The sequence below is a fragment of the Eubalaena glacialis genome, chromosome 19, assembly GCF_028564815.1.
Source record: "Eubalaena glacialis isolate mEubGla1 chromosome 19, mEubGla1.1.hap2.+ XY, whole genome shotgun sequence".
In the NCBI taxonomy this organism is placed as follows: Eukaryota; Metazoa; Chordata; class Mammalia; order Artiodactyla; family Balaenidae; genus Eubalaena; species Eubalaena glacialis.
The window spans coordinates 37,334,932-37,357,046 of record NC_083734.1 but is presented as its reverse complement, the minus strand read 5'-3'; the positions used below and the strand labels follow the sequence as shown (position 1 = coordinate 37,357,046).

At 49.2% G+C, this 22,115-nt stretch overlaps 2 protein-coding genes across 2 annotated transcripts; both read left to right on the top strand.

Moving 5' to 3' along the window:
- Positions 1–4,518: 4,518 nt before the first annotated feature.
- Positions 4,519–5,265, top strand: LOC133080803 (transcription factor Sp6-like). Its single transcript, XM_061176904.1, has one exon. The coding sequence runs from the start codon at positions 4,519–4,521 to the stop codon at positions 5,263–5,265; it is 747 nt and encodes a 248-aa protein (XP_061032887.1).
- Positions 5,266–13,513: 8,248 nt separating this feature from the next.
- On the top strand, positions 13,514–14,260 carry LOC133080802 (transcription factor Sp6-like). The gene has a single exon (XM_061176903.1). The coding sequence runs from the start codon at positions 13,514–13,516 to the stop codon at positions 14,258–14,260; it is 747 nt and encodes a 248-aa protein (XP_061032886.1).
- Positions 14,261–22,115: the final 7,855 nt, after the last annotated feature.

Genomic DNA, 22,115 nt, shown 5'->3' with positions numbered 1-22,115 from the left:
TATCGGGGGCCTTTGGTGCGGCTCTCATGCCTCTCACTCGCTCGCTCTGACCGGCAATGCTGCCTGGCTGCCGCCACTCCCCACCCCCCACCCCCCACCCCCACCCCCCCCCCGCAATGGAGCCCGAGGCCACCTCTGACCCCTCAGTTCTGGCACCCCTGGCAGGACAGTCCTGGAGGGGCTGAGAGGGAGTTCGGGAAATCAAAACATCTGGCCTGACCCCTGGGCAACGTCTCTGAGCCACCCTCTCCTCTCCTGGGAAGTGGGAATAGAATCCCTCTAGGGTGGGTGAGTGAAGTCAGGAATGGGAAAGTGACCGAGGAACCTGCAGCCTGGGGACTGCAGCCTGGGGCTGTGCTGTTCTGCCCGGTCCTGCCCCCAAGCGGGCAGCTGGGGAAGTTCAGGATGTGAACCGGCTTTCAGGCCAGCCACCTCGGGGACTCATGTTTATCACCACACAGTCTTGATGTTTGCTTCCGGAATGACGTCCAATGGCAACCTCCCGACCCCCACCCCGTACATCACACCAGAAGCAGCCTTCACCTCCCATTAATCCTTGTGAGTCTGACTGCTCAGCATCTGAGCAGTGGAGGTTTGAAAAGAATCTCAGGCGCCAAATAGTATTTGGTATTTGGATAAGTATTCTCATTCTTTAAAAAAGAATAAGTATTCTCATTCTTTAAAAAAAAAACTGCCAATCAATAAAAAAGCGAAAAAAGAATATGCTGATCAGCACTATGCCTAGTGTTGTAAACACAAAGACGGGTAAGACAGGACTCCTTTTAGCAACTCATGATCTCACAGGGAAAGTAAACATATAAGCTCAAACCATAACGACAAAGTGCTGTGGAGGCACCATGAAGTAATAAAACTACATTTCTTTTAAAACAGTCGTTTCCTCCTTCTATCCACTCCCCAGCTATTTGTTGATTTTATAAATATTTGAGTTTGCTTTATGTCCACGCGTTGGCTTTAAACATGATAGACGATGCACATAAGCAGGATCTAGTCCATACTTTGAAGGAGTTTCTGCTCAGAGGAAATGGGTTGCAAAAACAGCTATATTTAAAGAAAGAAATGAGTATGGGCAATGAGAGCTATAAGTTGGTATTGGAGCACAAAAGAGGGAAAAAAGACTTCAAATTGGATCAGGGAAGATGTTACTAGAGCAATGCTGTTTAAACGGGACCTCGAAGGGCCATTGGGTATCAATGACGGACATCTTGGGAAGAATAAGCTTGCAACAGGAAAGTGGGAGAAAGGCAAAGCACAGGAAAAATACTCTGAGTACCTGTAGAGTACAAGTGGGAAGAGTAGGAGCTTAGAGCCACATCATCTAGGGCTTTGGAGGCCAAGCCAAGGATACCATGCCAAGCTACCATGTTACCACAGCAGTGCTTTAGCACAAGCATTAGCCTGCAACAGAACCAACCACTTGGAGGGCTTGTGAAAACACAAGCTCCACTCCCATAGTTACTGATTCCAGAGGTCCAGAGTAGGGCTGACTATTCGTATCTTCAAGAAGTTCACAAGTGATGCTGGTATTTGAAGACCACTTCCGGAGAGTTAATCTGGTGATCGCGTGGAGGATGGCTTAGAAAGGGAGAGGGTAGAGATGGAAACACCAGTCAGAAGACAGTTATACCCATCCAGGTGAAATGAGAGACTAAGCTGGAATCAATGGAAATAAGATAGTCAGCTATAGTCAAGAGTAGGTATTTTCGAATAAAAGTCAATATGATAGAAAGTGTAATACTGAATTAAAGCTACATATTAATGAGAGGAGTAACTTCCTTTCAAGTTGTGTGAAAGGGTATCTTTTATTTCTTCTGGTAGTGAATTGGCCTAGAAAAACAGAACTCTACTGGGAAGTGTGTAAATATAAGAATATTCCTTTTAATATTAGAAATTATAATGATATATAGAGATAAAAACTTTGAGCTCATAATCTAGAATTTGATGAGACCACAAAAGGTGGCATCTAATCAATGCTTCTGCTCTCAGGAAAGATTACCTCCAAAATCTATCAAGATCTATAGTTGTATATTTAATTTATGAAGATCCTGAAGGTGAGACTCTTAAGAGAGGTGAAGGCAGGGCTAGGGGCTCTGGAAGGTTCAAATAATAATTCCTAAGGTTTGGAGTTTAGACCAAAGCTTCTTATTTGTTATTATCATTCTAACCTCTACTAGTTATTCCTACTAATTAGATATCTAATAGCTAATTGAGGCAATATTCTCCTTTTCCTTTTCCTAGAGATTTATGCTGCAGTAAAATACAGTCTATCGAAAGACGTACATTTGAACCACTACCTTTTTTGCAGTTTATCTAAGTTACAAATATAACTTCATTATATTTGGAATTTTTGTAAAGCTTAATTTTTTATAAAATTAATTTGTTACTCATTTGGAAATATGATTAAGATTACTACTAAAATTTTGTAGCAAATCCTTTTTGTCTCTAGCAAAGATTAGTGTGAGAAGTATTACACAGATCAGAGTGAATCATTATAGAGCAGTGGCTCTCAACCAGGGTGATTTTGCACGCAGGTGACATTTGGTAGCGTCTGGAGACATTTTTGCTTGTCAGAACTGTATATGCTACTGGCATCTAGTGGACAGAGGCCAGAGATGCTACTAAACGTCCAACAGTGTACAGGAGAGCCTCCCACAGCAAAGAATTATCCAGCCCAAAATGTCGATAGTGCTGCCTTTCTGGAGAAATAAAGATCACTTAACACAAGTATTTAATGAGCATTTACTATTTTGTATCTAATGCACCACATATATAATCATGAAAGTATAAACATAATATCTTCCACAGTGAGATTTCTTTAGCGTATGGAGGGAGTAGTGTTGTTATGTTTCATCATATATAAATTAGAATTATTGCCAAAGGATAAATGTTCTGAAAGAATATATATTTTTATTCTTCTTTTGCTTGTGTCTTTTGTTGTAGAAATCTTGGTTGCAATTTACTCACAGAACTGAGCTTTGGAACGTTTCAGGCCTGGCATGGAATGCAGTTTTTACACAAGTTGTAAGTGGAATAGAAGATGAATACATGTAAAAAACTGTGTGTAAAAACACCATGCAGTTCTTGGTTAGCTGGGTGTAAGCCCAGGATGAATTCTGGAAAGTATGTCTTGAGAGCCATTTATTTTTTTTTTTCAAATGAGGAAACTAAGGTACAAAGAGGCCAAGAGACTTGTTTAACTCAAATATATGAATCGCTCTGCTTTCCATAGTACTGATCTTTGGCACGGGCAATAAAAGGCACCAAGCAAAAACACTCAAATTAGCATTGTCATGGAATCCCACTGATGCCTCTCCAATATGCGAATGGTCCATGAAGTTCCACTTTTGAATTTCACTTTGATTCCTGCTCATGTGCAAAGTTCCTAACTGCTTAAAATGTATGCAACACAGAGCTGCAAAGAACTAAGTTTAGCACCGAATTCTTCAGGGAGCAAAAGGTGTGGGTGCTTCCCCAACCATTATTAGCTCTTTTAAATGGTAAAGCAGAAAGAATTCCTGAACACCCACCACAGGGCTCTCCCCAGCCACCCAGAACATTATTTTTCAAAAAGCATATATCTCTGAAGTGAATTATCTGTGGCCAATAGGAAGCTCTGAGGTATGGAAAAAGACGTTGTTTGTGTTCAGCTGTAGTGTGAGAAATATAAAGAAAATACATTGCTGTAGCCTAATTCAATATACTTTCTTTGCTGACTACTCTTCAGTAAGAAGTGTGGGTTTTACACCCCTTCAGCTCAAAAATTCTGTGATTTCTCACGACACAAGCAAATGAGAGTGGGTACGTTCAATGGCCCGAAGGCGATTTTAGACTCAAGGTAAAGAGCTCTTCTACACCTGGCTTTGGAAAAGACTCCCTTACCTGTCTTGTGGTTCAGAAATCCAGTTTCACACAGTTCATTTTGGGTTAATGAAGGTGTTGAGGCTGTGTCTGGAGCTGGATTAGCAATTCCTGCAGATGCCTATCTTTAGCGGCCTCCTTCCTTTCCCTTGTTAGTTTGCTGATGCCTACCTTGGGGAGAGAGCACCGAGGGTCAGTTTTTCTTTTGCCAGCACACCGGAGAGCAGGCTCATGAGGTCCCTTCACCAGGAGGTTTTAGTAGCGTCAGTACAGCGTCTTAAACTCACCGCCTTTCCTAAACATCCCATAACACCAAGAGTTCCTTATAAGAATCAGAGTTTCACTATAGTTATGTAGGCAACACAGGAAAATACATTGTGGAAATCAATCAATCAATCAATCAATCAATCACAGTTTAAAAATTAATGAATTCATTCAAAAACATTCACTGAGTGCCATGGCCACTGTTACTCCTCTCGGGTAACCTGCGAGGACCTGGAAAGCGACAGTCCCTTGGCCCCGGGACCCTCTTCCAAGCTCCTGCAGCCGGACGTGTCACACCATTACGAATCGTGGTTCCGGCCGACACGCCCAGGCACCGAGGAGGGCTCGTGGTGGGACCTTCATCCGGGTACCAGCTGGATGGACCTCCCCCACACTCAGGGCGCGCTGACCTCACCTGGCCACCCCGGGGCGCTTCAGGCTGGCTTGGGGGGCTACGTCGGAGACCACCAGCTTTGTGCCCAGCCGCCCCACCCACACCCGCACCCGCACCACCTCCTCCCAGCCGCCGGAGGGCAGCACCTCCTCGGGCCTCCCGACGGGGCGAAGGCCTTGGAAGCAGCCGCCCCGGAATCCCAGGGGCTGGATACCAGTCTGGATGGGGCGGCCCGGCCCAAAGGCTCCCGGCGGTCAGCGCCCCGCAGCTCAGGCCAGACCGTGTGCCGCTGCCCCAACTGCCTAGAGGCGGAGCGACTGGGGGCTCCGTGCGGGCCCGATGGGGGCAAGAAGAAGCATTTGCACAATTGCCACATCCCGGGCTGTGGGAAAGCCTACGCCAAGACATCGCACCTGAAGGCACACTTGCGCTGGCACAGCGGCGACCGCCCCTTCGTGTGCAACTGGCTCTTCTGCGGCAAGCGCTTCACGCGCTCCGACGAGCTGCAGCGCCGCCTCCAGACCCACACCGGCACCAAGAAGTTCCCCTGCGCAGTCTGCAGCCGAGTCTTCATGCGCAGCGACCACCTGGCCAAACACATGAAAACCCACGAGGGCGCCAAAGAGGAGGCTGCCGGGGCGGCGGCGGGAGAGGGCAAGGCCGGCGGAGCGGAGCCCCCCGGGGGCAAAGGCAAGCGCGAGGCCGAGGGCAGCGCGGCTCCCTGCAGCTGAGCTCCTCGTCCCGCCTCCCCGTCCCGCCTCCCCGTTGGTCTCCCCTGGGGCCATCAGCAGAGAGCCCTCTGGCCTGATGCCCTTGGGGGGGGGGTGGCTTGAGTAAGAGAAGGTGGTTATTTATGGAGAGGGAGGGAAAGTGGTGCGGGGGTCAGGGAGCCGGGTCGCTTAGGGGTCTCTTAGTCTCTGGGGCTGGACAGGACGGACGCGTTTGACTGGGCGGGGAGGAGCTGCGCGTGCCCATCAGTTCTCCCCTTCCTCGCTCTTTCACTTCACGCCCCTGGGCTGGGGGGTTGGGGTGGACTACCCCAACGGCGGCTGGAGGGCCGAGGGGATAGGGTGGAGGATACGGCGCGTCCCCGGAGCAGAGAGGAGTGGGGCCGCCCCGGGCGCTGGGGGTAGCTGTCTGGACACGTCGTTAGCGCCTGGGAACCCGGACATAAAAGGGCCTCTGGAGCCGCGCTGCGGCCCGGGTCCCTGTCATCCCCCCTAGAGTGCTTTACCCCGGGGTTTCCGGAGGGAGAGCTGAGATGGGGTAGCAGAGGCTGGGGGTCCCCCTAAGGGAGGAGTTTCTATCTGGCTGGGAGGGTTGTCACCGCAGAAATAATGTCTCTGATGTGCCTCCTTATTAAGCCTTCCAGACCCAGTGTGATGGAGCCACGAGGGAAGAAGGGAAGAGGGCCAGAATGGGCGACAGCTTCCAGCCAGAACTGTGGGGTGGAGGAGGGAGCCAGACGTGGAGGTTGAGCAAGGAAGTCTTCCTCTAAAATGAGAGAAAGGGATTTGGTCAGGGAGTGGAAGTAAGCCCTTCCCTCTCTAGCTCTGATTCAGTCCTTAACTCTTGGTCTTTATAAAAGTAAAGTTCAGTAGTCCACTCTCATCTGTCACCCCAGGCAGGCCTTCAAGGCAGCCAAGAGCCCTTGCTCCAGAACTGATGTAGTTCCTCACCCTTGGTGCCTGGCATTTGCCCTCCCCTGAGGGATGGAAGGAAGAGGGTGACCTCGGTTGGGTGAGGGTAGGTGGGGGTGTCCCAGCAGAGGGACCTCCAGCGGTTCCTGCTCAGAGTGGAGGACTCTGTCCCTGCCTGGCCATCTGCTTGCAGAGAAGCTAAGCCCCACTCTTTCTTTAGCTCGACCCTCCCCTTTCGTGCTGCCTACAAGCCTTGCCCCTCCTGTAGAGTGTGTTAGGAGGCTCCTCCCCATCTCATCTCTTGTGGGGCTCCCCTTCCATATGAGGAAGTTGTCCTGTCACTGGAAGGGGCCTGCCTTCTGAGGTGATGTCCAGGAAGCTGTCCCTGTTCCCTTCTTTAGATGCCAGAAATACGTCCTGATGGTGATCCTGGAGTGGGGAACGTGGGGAGGGGTGAAGCCAGAAGAGGCTGAGCCAGGCAAAAGGAAAAAAGCTGATGGGGGCAGGGTCTGACAGGCCGCAGGAGCCTGGAGCTAGTGGGCTTTCCCAGGCTCCAGGTAGAGGCCTTAAGATTCCCCCCCGACCTCCCGTTTCCCTGCCTTTCTTTCTCCACCCAGAGCCCTGTGCAAGGATTAGTTGTGTATTGATTTTTTAAGTTATAAGCAAAGGGTATTTTATTTAATATTAGGACATGTGTGTTCATGTTGTGTGTACCCATGCATGTGTGTGTTTCTGTGTGTGTGTGTGTTTCTCTACTGAGCCTGGGGTCTCCAGCCAGGGAGACCCCATCTTGTTCACCCCAGCCGAGGTCCTGCAGCCTAGGCCCACAGCATCTCTTCCTTCCTTGGGGATATCAGTCCAAGGACTGGGTGCTATTGGGAAGTGGGGCTGGGATCTGGGTGGGAATATGTTTGTGTAGAAGAGAGCCCTTCTTAAGAGGGATGGGGTGACTCTCCCTGAAGGACGCATGGGCCTGGGGTAGGTTAAGAAGTAATGTCCTTTCTTTATGCTCCCTCTTCCCCTACCTCCTGCTAATCCGACCAGAGGTCCCTTTCCTTGCTGAGAGGGCTGGGGGCAGAAGAGAGTTGGCAGTGCCTGCAGGCTGCCTGGCCAGGTGGATGAGGGGGAGAGAGGGAGGGCGCTGTGGGTGTGAGATGCCGTTTTCCTCCAGCTGAGGAAACCAGCCACCTCTCCCTTTGCCACTAGGACAGCCTTTCCCAGTGACCATCCTCAGGGGAACTCCCAAATGTGCGTTGGGGAGAGGACAGCACGGATATTCCCATGGAGGCCCCGAGCTCTCAGGTGTGCTGGTGAGGGCTTTGGATAGGTTTTCTTTTGCTCCCCTCTTTTATAGATCTAGGTTGCTTGGCTGTCTGCCCCCTTCTAGGCAGCCCCCTAGAGGAGAAATGTAGGATTTTTTTTTCTTTAAGTGCTGTGAACCCATTTTGGGGGGGGGGGAGGAGGAGGAAGAAGCAGCCTGTGTTTTTTATGCCATAATAAAGTCATCAACCACACCACTGCTTCATTTGTCTTCCAGCTCCGGTTTCCTTTTTGACTCATGGTCTCTCAGCAGCAAGGACCAGGCTGGCTGCAGGGTGGGGTGGACACTTCTCTTTGATCCTGCAGCCCTGGGCAGCCTCACCTCCCTTTGTTTGGGGGCAGAGCTGAGCTGATTGTTGAAGGGTCTGATCCTGCCCGGAGGTTGTTGATGCAGAAGGAGGGTGGCGCTCCCTCGGGGTTGATAGCTGGGCTGACTGTCCCTCCCTGGTCTTCTCCTGTGGAGATGAAAAGGTTCTAGATATTTCCTTCTTCTTCCACATGGAAGCCCCCTCTTTCGCCTCCCCTGCCAAGAATGCCGGTTCCCTGCCTTCCCAGAGATGGCCAGCCCCTTGGCCCCCTCACCCCACCCTCGTGGGTGTGTGCCTGTCAATCAGGCCTTCTGGCTCTGAGAGAGGTGGGGGTGACTGACAGCGATTTCTCCACCCAGGATGATCCCTATCAGGGACAAGGTGATGAAAGGCAGCCGAGATATCCGATGGGCTCCCGCCCAGCTGAAAAGCATGAGGGAAAGGTTCCTAGTGCAACTCCCAGCTAGAGACCTGCCGCAGTTACACAACCACGGTGTGCACAGAAGTTCCTCACTGGACCCATCGGGCACCCCCGGATATGCACAAATGCACACTTTCCCAGGCTGCTCAAACGCCTGGTGCACAGTTGGTGCCTAACACACGTCAGATGAGTAAAAGCCTCATGGCTCCAGGGCCCCAAACCTAGGAAAGTTGACAGAGGATCAGTTTTTGGCTCCAAGGGGGCAGAGTAGGTTATTACGTTCTTTCACCTTTCCATCCTACATCTTGGCCAAAATTGTCATCTACCCCAGTGGGATTCCTATTTCCCCCCACTCTAACCCTAACCCAATTTCTCAGAGCCAAATCTGGTACCCAGGCTGGCCCATTCCACCACTTGTTTGGGAGAGTCTGGGGTCACAAAGTTTCTTAAATGGGGGCATCAGAATGATTTAGGGGTTACAGAGGAAAGCAGACCAGTTGAGGGGGCCATACGTTTGTTTCTGTCTGCCTGGGTGGCGGAGGGCCAGGCGTGTTACGGTGACCTCAGGCCCACCCCGCTCCCTGGGGCTCCTCTTTTGTCTTCCTGGTTCTGGGGGACTTAGACCCCAGGAGCCTGGCGAGTCCTCTCCTGCTCTCCCCCATTGCTGCCCCCAGGGCGAGGAGGGCAGCTGTGGGGGCGGCTGGGCCTGTCTGGGCAGGGCTGGGACTGCCCCTCCTCCCCTTGCAGCTCCTCCCGCTGACCTGCATTCTTATCGGGGGCCTTTGGTGCGGCTCTCATGCCTCTCACTCGCTCGCTCTGACCGGCAATGCTGCCTGGCTGCCGCCACTCCCCACCCCCCACCCCCCACCCCCACCCCCCCCCCCCCCCGCAATGGAGCCCGAGGCCACCTCTGACCCCTCAGTTCTGGCACCCCTGGCAGGACAGTCCTGGAGGGGCTGAGAGGGAGTTCGGGAAATCAAAACATCTGGGCTGACCCCTGGGCAACGTCTCTGAGCCACCCTCTCCTCTCCTGGGAAGTGGGAATAGAATCCCTCTAGGGTGGGTGAGTGAAGTCAGGAATGGGAAAGTGACCGAGGAACCTGCAGCCTGGGGACTGCAGCCTGGGGCTGTGCTGTTCTGCCCGGTCCTGCCCCCAAGCGGGCAGCTGGGGAAGTTCAGGATGTGAACCGGCTTTCAGGCCAGCCACCTCGGGGACTCATGTTTATCACCACACAGTCTTGATGTTTGCTTCCGGAATGACGTCCAATGGCAACCTCCCGACCCCCACCCCGTACATCACACCAGAAGCAGCCTTCACCTCCCATTAATCCTTGTGAGTCTGACTGCTCAGCATCTGAGCAGTGGAGGTTTGAAAAGAATCTCAGGCGCCAAATAGTATTTGGTATTTGGATAAGTATTCTCATTCTTTAAAAAAGAATAAGTATTCTCATTCTTTAAAAAAAAAACTGCCAATCAATAAAAAAGCGAAAAAAGAATATGCTGATCAGCACTATGCCTAGTGTTGTAAACACAAAGACGGGTAAGACAGGACTCCTTTTAGCAACTCATGATCTCACAGGGAAAGTAAACATATAAGCTCAAACCATAACGACAAAGTGCTGTGGAGGCACCATGAAGTAATAAAACTACATTTCTTTTAAAACAGTCGTTTCCTCCTTCTATCCACTCCCCAGCTATTTGTTGATTTTATAAATATTTGAGTTTGCTTTATGTCCACGCGTTGGCTTTAAACATGATAGACGATGCACATAAGCAGGATCTAGTCCATACTTTGAAGGAGTTTCTGCTCAGAGGAAATGGGTTGCAAAAACAGCTATATTTAAAGAAAGAAATGAGTATGGGCAATGAGAGCTATAAGTTGGTATTGGAGCACAAAAGAGGGAAAAAAGACTTCAAATTGGATCAGGGAAGATGTTACTAGAGCAATGCTGTTTAAACGGGACCTCGAAGGGCCATTGGGTATCAATGACGGACATCTTGGGAAGAATAAGCTTGCAACAGGAAAGTGGGAGAAAGGCAAAGCACAGGAAAAATACTCTGAGTACCTGTAGAGTACAAGTGGGAAGAGTAGGAGCTTAGAGCCACATCATCTAGGGCTTTGGAGGCCAAGCCAGGGATACCATGCCAAGCTACCATGTTACCACAGCAGTGCTTTAGCACAAGCATTAGCCTGCAACAGAACCAACCACTTGGAGGGCTTGTGAAAACACAAGCTCCACTCCCATAGTTACTGATTCCAGAGGTCCAGAGTAGGGCTGACTATTCGTATCTTCAAGAAGTTCACAAGTGATGCTGGTATTTGAAGACCACTTCCGGAGAGTTAATCTGGTGATCGCGTGGAGGATGGCTTAGAAAGGGAGAGGGTAGAGATGGAAACACCAGTCAGAAGACAGTTATACCCATCCAGGTGAAATGAGAGACTAAGCTGGAATCAATGGAAATAAGATAGTCAGCTATAGTCAAGAGTAGGTATTTTCGAATAAAAGTCAATATGATAGAAAGTGTAATACTGAATTAAAGCTACATATTAATGAGAGGAGTAACTTCCTTTCAAGTTGTGTGAAAGGGTATCTTTTATTTCTTCTGGTAGTGAATTGGCCTAGAAAAACAGAACTCTACTGGGAAGTGTGTAAATATAAGAATATTCCTTTTAATATTAGAAATTATAATGATATATAGAGATAAAAACTTTGAGCTCATAATCTAGAATTTGATGAGACCACAAAAGGTGGCATCTAATCAATGCTTCTGCTCTCAGGAAAGATTACCTCCAAAATCTATCAAGATCTATAGTTGTATATTTAATTTATGAAGATCCTGAAGGTGAGACTCTTAAGAGAGGTGAAGGCAGGGCTAGGGGCTCTGGAAGGTTCAAATAATAATTCCTAAGGTTTGGAGTTTAGACCAAAGCTTCTTATTTGTTATTATCATTCTAACCTCTACTAGTTATTCCTACTAATTAGATATCTAATAGCTAATTGAGGCAATATTCTCCTTTTCCTTTTCCTAGAGATTTATGCTGCAGTAAAATACAGTCTATCGAAAGACGTACATTTGAACCACTACCTTTTTTGCAGTTTATCTAAGTTACAAATATAACTTCATTATATTTGGAATTTTTGTAAAGCTTAATTTTTAATAAAATTAATTTGTTACTCATTTGGAAATATGATTAAGATTACTACTAAAATTTTGTAGCAAATCCTTTTTGTCTCTAGCAAAGATTAGTGTGAGAAGTATTACACAGATCAGAGTGAATCATTATAGAGCAGTGGCTCTCAACCAGGGTGATTTTGCACGCAGGTGACATTTGGTAGCGTCTGGAGACATTTTTGCTTGTCAGAACTGTATATGCTGCTGGCATCTAGTGGACAGAGGCCAGAGATGCTACTAAACGTCCAACAGTGTACAGGAGAGCCTCCCACAGCAAAGAATTATCCAGCCCAAAATGTCGATAGTGCTGCCTTTCTGGAGAAATAAAGATCACTTAACACAAGTATTTAATGAGCATTTACTATTTTGTATCTAATGCACCACATATATAATCATGAAAGTATAAATCATAATATCTTCCACAGTGAGATTTCTTTAGCGTATGGAGGGAGTAGTGTTGTTATGTTTCATCATATATAAATTAGAATTATTGCCAAAGGATAAATGTTCTGAAAGAATATATATTTTTATTCTTCTTTTGCTTGTGTCTTTTGTTGTAGAAATCTTGGTTGCAATTTACTCACAGAACTGAGCTTTGGAACGTTTCAGGCCTGGCATGGAATGCAGTTTTTACACAAGTTGTAAGTGGAATAGAAGATGAATACATGTAAAAAACTGTGTGTAAAAACACCATGCAGTTCTTGGTTAGCTGGGTGTAAGCCCAGGATGAATTCTGGAAAGTATGTCTTGAGAGCCATTTATTGTTTTTTTTCAAATGAGGAAACTAAGGTACAAAGAGGCCAAGAGACTTGTTTAACTCAAATATATGAATCGCTCTGCTTTCCATAGTACTGATCTTTGGCACGGGCAATAAAAGGCACCAAGCAAAAACACTCAAATTAGCATTGTCATGGAATCCCACTGATGCCTCTCCAATATGCGAATGGTCCATGAAGTTCCACTTTTGAATTTCACTTTGATTCCTGCTCATGTGCAAAGTTCCTAACTGCTTAAAATGTATGCAACACAGAGCTGCAAAGAACTAAGTTTAGCACCGAATTCTTCAGGGAGCAAAAGGTGTGGGTGCTTCCCCAACCATTATTAGCTCTTTTAAATGGTAAAGCAGAAAGAATTCCTGAACACCCACCACAGGGCTCTCCCCAGCCACCCAGAACATTATTTTTCAAAAAGCATATATCTCTGAAGTGAATTATCTGTGGCCAATAGGAAGCTCTGAGGTATGGAAAAAGACGTTGTTTGTGTTCAGCTGTAGTGTGAGAAATATAAAGAAAATACATTGCTGTAGCCTAATTCAATATACTTTCTTTGCTGACTACTCTTCAGTAAGAAGTGTGGGTTTTACACCCCTTCAGCTCAAAAATTCTGTGATTTCTCACGACACAAGCAAATGAGAGTGGGTACGTTCAATGGCCCGAAGGCGATTTTAGACTCAAGGTAAAGAGCTCTTCTACACCTGGCTTTGGAAAAGACTCCCTTACCTGTCTTGTGGTTCAGAAATCCAGTTTCACACAGTTCATTTTGGGTTAATGAAGGTGTTGAGGCTGTGTCTGGAGCTGGATTAGCAATTCCTGCAGATGCCTATCTTTAGCGGCCTCCTTCCTTTCCCTTGTTAGTTTGCTGATGCCTACCTTGGGGAGAGAGCACCGAGGGTCAGTTTTTCTTTTGCCAGCACACCGGAGAGCAGGCTCATGAGGTCCCTTCACCAGGAGGTTTTAGTAGCGTCAGTACAGCGTCTTAAACTCACCGCCTTTCCTAAACATCCCATAACACCAAGAGTTCCTTATAAGAATCAGAGTTTCACTATAGTTATGTAGGCAACACAGGAAAATACATTGTGGAAATCAATCAATCAATCAATCAATCACAGTTTAAAAATTAATGAATTCATTCAAAAACATTCACTGAGTGCCATGCCCACTGTTACTCCTCTCGGGTAACCTGCGAGGACCTGGAAAGCGACAGTCCCTTGGCCCCGGGACCCTCTTCCAAGCTCCTGCAGCCGGACGTGTCACACCATTACGAATCGTGGTTCCGGCCGACACGCCCAGGCACCGAGGAGGGCTCGTGGTGGGACCTTCATCCGGGTACCAGCTGGATGGACCTCCCCCACACTCAGGGCGCGCTGACCTCACCTGGCCACCCCGGGGCGCTTCAGGCTGGCTTGGGGGGCTACGTCGGAGACCACCAGCTTTGTGCCCAGCCGCCCCACCCACACCCGCACCCGCACCACCTCCTCCCAGCCGCCGGAGGGCAGCACCTCCTCGGGCCTCCCGACGGGGCGAAGGCCTTGGAAGCAGCCGCCCCGGAATCCCAGGGGCTGGATACCAGTCTGGATGGGGCGGCCCGGCCCAAAGGCTCCCGGCGGTCAGCGCCCCGCAGCTCAGGCCAGACCGTGTGCCGCTGCCCCAACTGCCTGGAGGCGGAGCGACTGGGGGCTCCGTGCGGGCCCGATGGGGGCAAGAAGAAGCATTTGCACAATTGCCACATCCCGGGCTGTGGGAAAGCCTACGCCAAGACATCGCACCTGAAGGCACACTTGCGCTGGCACAGCGGCGACCGCCCCTTCGTGTGCAACTGGCTCTTCTGCGGCAAGCGCTTCACGCGCTCCGACGAGCTGCAGCGCCGCCTCCAGACCCACACCGGCACCAAGAAGTTCCCCTGCGCAGTCTGCAGCCGAGTCTTCATGCGCAGCGACCACCTGGCCAAACACATGAAAACCCACGAGGGCGCCAAAGAGGAGGCTGCCGGGGCGGCGGCGGGAGAGGGCAAGGCCGGCGGAGCGGAGCCCCCCGGGGGCAAAGGCAAGCGCGAGGCCGAGGGCAGCGCGGCTCCCTGCAGCTGAGCTCCTCGTCCCGCCTCCCCGTCCCGCCTCCCCGTTGGTCTCCCCTGGGGCCATCAGCAGAGAGCCCTCTGGCCTGATGCCCTTGGGGGGGGGGTGGCTTGAGTAAGAGAAGGTGGTTATTTATGGAGAGGGAGGGAAAGTGGTGCGGGGGTCAGGGAGCCGGGTCGCTTAGGGGTCTCTTAGTCTCTGGGGCTGGACAGGACGGACGCGTTTGACTGGGCGGGGAGGAGCTGCGCGTGCCCATCAGTTCTCCCCTTCCTCGCTCTTTCACTTCACGCCCCTGGGCTGGGGGGTTGGGGTGGACTACCCCAACGGCGGCTGGAGGGCCGAGGGGATAGGGTGGAGGATACGGCGCGTCCCCGGAGCAGAGAGGAGTGGGGCCGCCCCGGGCGCTGGGGGTAGCTGTCTGGACACGTCGTTAGCGCCTGGGAACCCGGACATAAAAGGGCCTCTGGAGCCGCGCTGCGGCCCGGGTCCCTGTCATCCCCCCTAGAGTGCTTTACCCCGGGGTTTCCGGAGGGAGAGCTGAGATGGGGTAGCAGAGGCTGGGGGTCCCCCTAAGGGAGGAGTTTCTATCTGGCTGGGAGGGTTGTCACCGCAGAAATAATGTCTCTGATGTGCCTCCTTATTAAGCCTTCCAGACCCAGTGTGATGGAGCCACGAGGGAAGAAGGGAAGAGGGCCAGAATGGGCGACAGCTTCCAGCCAGAACTGTGGGGTGGAGGAGGGAGCCAGACGTGGAGGTTGAGCAAGGAAGTCTTCCTCTAAAATGAGAGAAAGGGATTTGGTCAGGGAGTGGAAGTAAGCCCTTCCCTCTCTAGCTCTGATTCAGTCCTTAACTCTTGGTCTTTATAAAAGTAAAGTTCAGTAGTCCACTCTCATCTGTCACCCCAGGCAGGCCTTCAAGGCAGCCAAGAGCCCTTGCTCCAGAACTGATGTAGTTCCTCACCCTTGGTGCCTGGCATTTGCCCTCCCCTGAGGGATGGAAGGAAGAGGGTGACCTCGGTTGGGTGAGGGTAGGTGGGGGTGTCCCAGCAGAGGGACCTCCAGCGGTTCCTGCTCAGAGTGGAGGACTCTGTCCCTGCCTGGCCATCTGCTTGCAGAGAAGCTAAGCCCCACTCTTTCTTTAGCTCGACCCTCCCCTTTCGTGCTGCCTACAAGCCTTGCCCCTCCTGTAGAGTGTGTTAGGAGGCTCCTCCCCATCTCATCTCTTGTGGGGCTCCCCTTCCATATGAGGAAGTTGTCCTGTCACTGGAAGGGGCCTGCCTTCTGAGGTGATGTCCAGGAAGCTGTCCCTGTTCCCTTCTTTAGATGCCAGAAATACGTCCTGATGGTGATCCTGGAGTGGGGAACGTGGGGAGGGGTGAAGCCAGAAGAGGCTGAGCCAGGCAAAAGGAAAAAAGCTGATGGGGGCAGGGTCTGACAGGCCGCAGGAGCCTGGAGCTAGTGGGCTTTCCCAGGCTCCAGGTAGAGGCCTTAAGATTCCCCCCCGACCTCCCGTTTCCCTGCCTTTCTTTCTCCACCCAGAGCCCTGTGCAAGGATTAGTTGTGTATTGATTTTTTAAGTTATAAGCAAAGGGTATTTTATTTAATATTAGGACATGTGTGTTCATGTTGTGTGTACCCATGCATGTGTGTGTTTCTGTGTGTGTGTGTGTTTCTCTACTGAGCCTGGGGTCTCCAGCCAGGGAGACCCCATCTTGTTCACCCCAGCCGAGGTCCTGCAGCCTAGGCCCACAGCATCTCTTCCTTCCTTGGGGATATCAGTCCAAGGACTGGGTGCTATTGGGAAGTGGGGCTGGGATCTGGGTGGGAATATGTTTGTGTAGAAGAGAGCCCTTCTTAAGAGGGATGGGGTGACTCTCCCTGAAGGACGCATGGGCCTGGGGTAGGTTAAGAAGTAATGTCCTTTCTTTATGCTCCCTCTTCCCCTACCTCCTGCTAATCCGACCAGAGGTCCCTTTCCTTGCTGAGAGGGCTGGGGGCAGAAGAGAGTTGGCAGTGCCTGCAGGCTGCCTGGCCAGGTGGATGAGGGGGAGAGAGGGAGGGCGCTGTGGGTGTGAGATGCCGTTTTCCTCCAGCTGAGGAAACCAGCCACCTCTCCCTTTGCCACTAGGACAGCCTTTCCCAGTGACCATCCTCAGGGGAACTCCCAAATGTGCGTTGGGGAGAGGACAGCACGGATATTCCCATGGAGGCCCCGAGCTCTCAGGTGTGCTGGTGAGGGCTTTGGATAGGTTTTCTTTTGCTCCCCTCTTTTATAGATCTAGGTTGCTTGGCTGTCTGCCCCCTTCTAGGCAGCCCCCTAGAGGAGAAATGTAGGATTTTTTTTTCTTTAAGTGCTGTGAACCCATTTTGGGGGGGGGGGAGGAGGAGGAAGAAGCAGCCTGTGTTTTTTATGCCATAATAAAGTCATCAACCACACCACTGCTTCATTTGTCTTCCAGCTCCGGTTTCCTTTTTGACTCATGGTCTCTCAGCAGCAAGGACCAGGCTGGCTGCAGGGTGGGGTGGACACTTCTCTTTGATCCTGCAGCCCTGGGCAGCCTCACCTCCCTTTGTTTGGGGGCAGAGCTGAGCTGATTGTTGAAGGGTCTGATCCTGCCCGGAGGTTGTTGATGCAGAAGGAGGGTGGCGCTCCCTCGGGGTTGATAGCTGGGCTGACTGTCCCTCCCTGGTCTTCTCCTGTGGAGATGAAAAGGTTCTAGATATTTCCTTCTTCTTCCACATGGAAGCCCCCTCTTTCGCCTCCCCTGCCAAGAATGCCGGTTCCCTGCCTTCCCAGAGATGGCCAGCCCCTTGGCCCCCTCACCCCACCCTCGTGGGTGTGTGCCTGTCAATCAGGCCTTCTGGCTCTGAGAGAGGTGGGGGTGACTGACAGCGATTTCTCCACCCAGGATGATCCCTATCAGGGACAAGGTGATGAAAGGCAGCCGAGATATCCGATGGGCTCCCGCCCAGCTGAAAAGCATGAGGGAAAGGTTCCTAGTGCAACTCCCAGCTAGAGACCTGCCGCAGTTACACAACCACGGTGTGCACAGAAGTTCCTCACTGGACCCATCGGGCACCCCCGGATATGCACAAATGCACACTTTCCCAGGCTGCTCAAACGCCTGGTGCACAGTTGGTGCCTAACACACGTCAGATGAGTAAAAGCCTCATGGCTCCAGGGCCCCAAACCTAGGAAAGTTGACAGAGGATCAGTTTTTGGCTCCAAGGGGGCAGAGTAGGTTATTACGTTCTTTCACCTTTCCATCCTACATCTTGGCCAAAATTGTCATCTACCCCAGTGGGATTCCTATTTCCCCCCACTCTAACCCTAACCCAATTTCTCAGAGCCAAATCTGGTACCCAGGCTGGCCCATTCCACCACTTGTTTGGGAGAGTCTGGGGTCACAAAGTTTCTTAAATGGGGGCATCAGAATGATTTAGGGGTTACAGAGGAAAGCAGACCAGTTGAGGGGGCCATACGTTTGTTTCTGTCTGCCTGGGTGGCGGAGGGCCAGGCGTGTTACGGTGACCTCAGGCCCACCCCGCTCCCTGGGGCTCCTCTTTTGTCTTCCTGGTTCTGGGGGACTTAGACCCCAGGAGCCTGGCGAGTCCTCTCCTGCTCTCCCCCATTGCTGCCCCCAGGGCGAGGAGGGCAGCTGTGGGGGCGGCTGGGCCTGTCTGGGCAGGGCTGGGACTGCCCCTCCTCCCCTTGCAGCTCCTCCCGCTGACCTGCATTCTTATCGGGGGCCTTTGGTGCGGCTCTCATGCCTCTCACTCGCTCGCTCTGACCGGCAATGCTGCCTGGCTGCCGCCACTCCCCACCCCCCACCCCCCACCCCCACCCCCCACCCCCGCAATGGAGCCCGAGGCCACCTCTGACCCCTCAGTTCTGGCACCCCTGGCAGGACAGTCCTGGAGGGGCTGAGAGGGAGTTCGGGAAATCAAAACATCTGGCCTGACCCCTGGGCAACGTCTCTGAGCCACCCTCTCCTCTCCTGGGAAGTGGGAATAGAATCCCTCTAGGGTGGGTGAGTGAAGTCAGGAATGGGAAAGTGACCGAGGAACCTGCAGCCTGGGGACTGCAGCCTGGGGCTGTGCTGTTCTGCCCGGTCCTGCCCCCAAGCGGGCAGCTGGGGAAGTTCAGGATGTGAACCGGCTTTCAGGCCAGCCACCTCGGGGACTCATGTTTATCACCACACAGTCTTGATGTTTGCTTCCGGAATGACGTCCAATGGCAACCTCCCGACCCCCACCCTGTACATCACACCAGAAGCAGCCTTCACCTCCCATTAATCCTTGTGAGTCTGACTGCTCAGCATCTGAGCAGTGGAGGTTTGAAAAGAATCTCAGGCGCCAAATAGTATTTGGTATTTGGATAAGTATTCTCATTCTTTAAAAAAGAATAAGTATTCTCATTCTTTAAAAAAAAAACTGCCAATCAATAAAAAAGCGAAAAAAGAATATGCTGATCAGCACTATGCCTAGTGTTGTAAACACAAAGACGGGTAAGACAGGACTCCTTTTAGCAACTCATGATCTCACAGGGAAAGTAAACATATAAGCTCAAACCATAACGACAAAGTGCTGTGGAGGCACCATGAAGTAATAAAACTACATTTCTTTTAAAACAGTCGTTTCCTCCTTCTATCCACTCCCCAGCTATTTGTTGATTTTATAAATATTTGAGTTTGCTTTATGTCCACGCGTTGGCTTTAAACATGATAGACGATGCACATAAGCAGGATCTAGTCCATACTTTGAAGGAGTTTCTGCTCAGAGGAAATGGGTTGCAAAAACAGCTATATTTAAAGAAAGAAATGAGTATGGGCAATGAGAGCTATAAGTTGGTATTGGAGCACAAAAGAGGGAAAAAAGACTTCAAATTGGATCAGGGAAGATGTTACTAGAGCAATGCTGTTTAAACGGGACCTCGAAGGGCCATTGGGTATCAATGACGGACATCTTGGGAAGAATAAGCTTGCAACAGGAAAGTGGGAGAAAGGCAAAGCACAGGAAAAATACTCTGAGTACCTGTAGAGTACAAGTGGGAAGAGTAGGAGCTTAGAGCCACATCATCTAGGGCTTTGGAGGCCAAGCCAGGGATACCATGCCAAGCTACCATGTTACCACAGCAGTGCTTTAGCACAAGCATTAGCCTGCAACAGAACCAACCACTTGGAGGGCTTGTGAAAACACAAGCTCCACTCCCATAGTTACTGATTCCAGAGGTCCAGAGTAGGGCTGACTATTCGTATCTTCAAGAAGTTCACAAGTGATGCTGGTATTTGAAGACCACTTCCGGAGAGTTAATCTGGTGATCGCGTGGAGGATGGCTTAGAAAGGGAGAGGGTAGAGATGGAAACACCAGTCAGAAGACAGTTATACCCATCCAGGTGAAATGAGAGACTAAGCTGGAATCAATGGAAATAAGATAGTCAGCTATAGTCAAGAGTAGGTATTTTCGAATAAAAGTCAATATGATAGAAAGTGTAATACTGAATTAAAGCTACATATTAATGAGAGGAGTAACTTCCTTTCAAGTTGTGTGAAAGGGTATCTTTTATTTCTTCTGGTAGTGAATTGGCCTAGAAAAACAGAACTCTACTGGGAAGTGTGTAAATATAAGAATATTCCTTTTAATATTAGAAATTATAATGATATATAGAGATAAAAACTTTGAGCTCATAATCTAGAATTTGATGAGACCACAAAAGGTGGCATCTAATCAATGCTTCTGCTCTCAGGAAAGATTACCTCCAAAATCTATCAAGATCTATAGTTGTATATTTAATTTATGAAGATCCTGAAGGTGAGACTCTTAAGAGAGGTGAAGGCAGGGCTAGGGGCTCTGGAAGGTTCAAATAATAATTCCTAAGGTTTGGAGTTTAGACCAAAGCTTCTTATTTGTTATTATCATTCTAACCTCTACTAGTTATTCCTACTAATTAGATATCTAATAGCTAATTGAGGCAATATTCTCCTTTTCCTTTTCCTAGAGATTTATGCTGCAGTAAAATACAGTCTATCGAAAGACGTACATTTGAACCACTACCTTTTTTGCAGTTTATCTAAGTTACAAATATAACTTCATTATATTTGGAATTTTTGTAAAGCTTAATTTTTTATAAAATTAATTTGTTACTCATTTGGAAATATGATTAAGATTACTACTAAAATTTTGTAGCAAATCCTTTTTGTCTCTAGCAAAGATTAGTGTGAGAAGTATTACACAGATCAGAGTGAATCATTATAGAGCAGTGGCTCTCAACCAGGGTGATTTTGCACGCAGGTGACATTTGGTAGCGTCTGGAGACATTTTTGCTTGTCAGAACTGTATATGCTGCTGGCATCTAGTGGACAGAGGCCAGAGATGCTACTAAACGTCCAACAGTGTACAGGAGAGCCTCCCACAGCAAAGAATTATCCAGCCCAAAATGTCGATAGTGCTGCCTTTCTGGAGAAATAAAGATCACTTAACACAAGTATTTAATGAGCATTTACTATTTTGTATCTAATGCACCACATATATAATCATGAAAGTATAAATCATAATATCTTCCACAGTGAGATTTCTTTAGCGTATGGAGGGAGTAGTGTTGTTATGTTTCATCATATATAAATTAGAATTATTGCCAAAGGATAAATGTTCTGAAAGAATATATATTTTTATTCTTCTTTTGCTTGTGTCTTTTGTTGTAGAAATCTTGGTTGCAATTTACTCACAGAACTGAGCTTTGGAACGTTTCAGGCCTGGCATGGAATGCAGTTTTTACACAAGTTGTAAGTGGAATAGAAGATGAATACATGTAAAAAACTGTGTGTAAAAACACCATGCAGTTCTTGGTTAGCTGGGTGTAAGCCCAGGATGAATTCTGGAAAGTATGTCTTGAGAGCCATTTATTTTTTTTTTTCAAATGAGGAAACTAAGGTACAAAGAGGCCAAGAGACTTGTTTAACTCAAATATATGAATCGCTCTGCTTTCCATAGTACTGATCTTTGGCACGGGCAATAAAAGGCACCAAGCAAAAACACTCAAATTAGCATTGTCATGGAATCCCACTGATGCCTCTCCAATATGCGAATGGTCCATGAAGTTCCACTTTTGAATTTCACTTTGATTCCTGCTCATGTGCAAAGTTCCTAACTGCTTAAAATGTATGCAACACAGAGCTGCAAAGAACTAAGTTTAGCACCGAATTCTTCAGGGAGCAAAAGGTGTGGGTGCTTCCCCAACCATTATTAGCTCTTTTAAATGGTAAAGCAGAAAGAATTCCTGAACACCCACCACAGGGCTCTCCCCAGCCACCCAGAACATTATTTTTCAAAAAGCATATATCTCTGAAGTGAATTATCTGTGGCCAATAGGAAGCTCTGAGGTATGGAAAAAGACGTTGTTTGTGTTCAGCTGTAGTGTGAGAAATATAAAGAAAATACATTGCTGTAGCCTAATTCAATATACTTTCTTTGCTGACTACTCTTCAGTAAGAAGTGTGGGTTTTACACCCCTTCAGCTCAAAAATTCTGTGATTTCTCACGACACAAGCAAATGAGAGTGGGTACGTTCAATGGCCCGAAGGCGATTTTAGACTCAAGGTAAAGAGCTCTTCTACACCTGGCTTTGGAAAAGACTCCCTTACCTGTCTTGTGGTTCAGAAATCCAGTTTCACACAGTTCATTTTGGGTTAATGAAGGTGTTGAGGCTGTGTCTGGAGCTGGATTAGCAATTCCTGCAGATGCCTATCTTTAGCGGCCTCCTTCCTTTCCCTTGTTAGTTTGCTGATGCCTACCTTGGGGAGAGAGCACCGAGGGTCAGTTTTTCTTTTGCCAGCACACCGGAGAGCAGGCTCATGAGGTCCCTTCACCA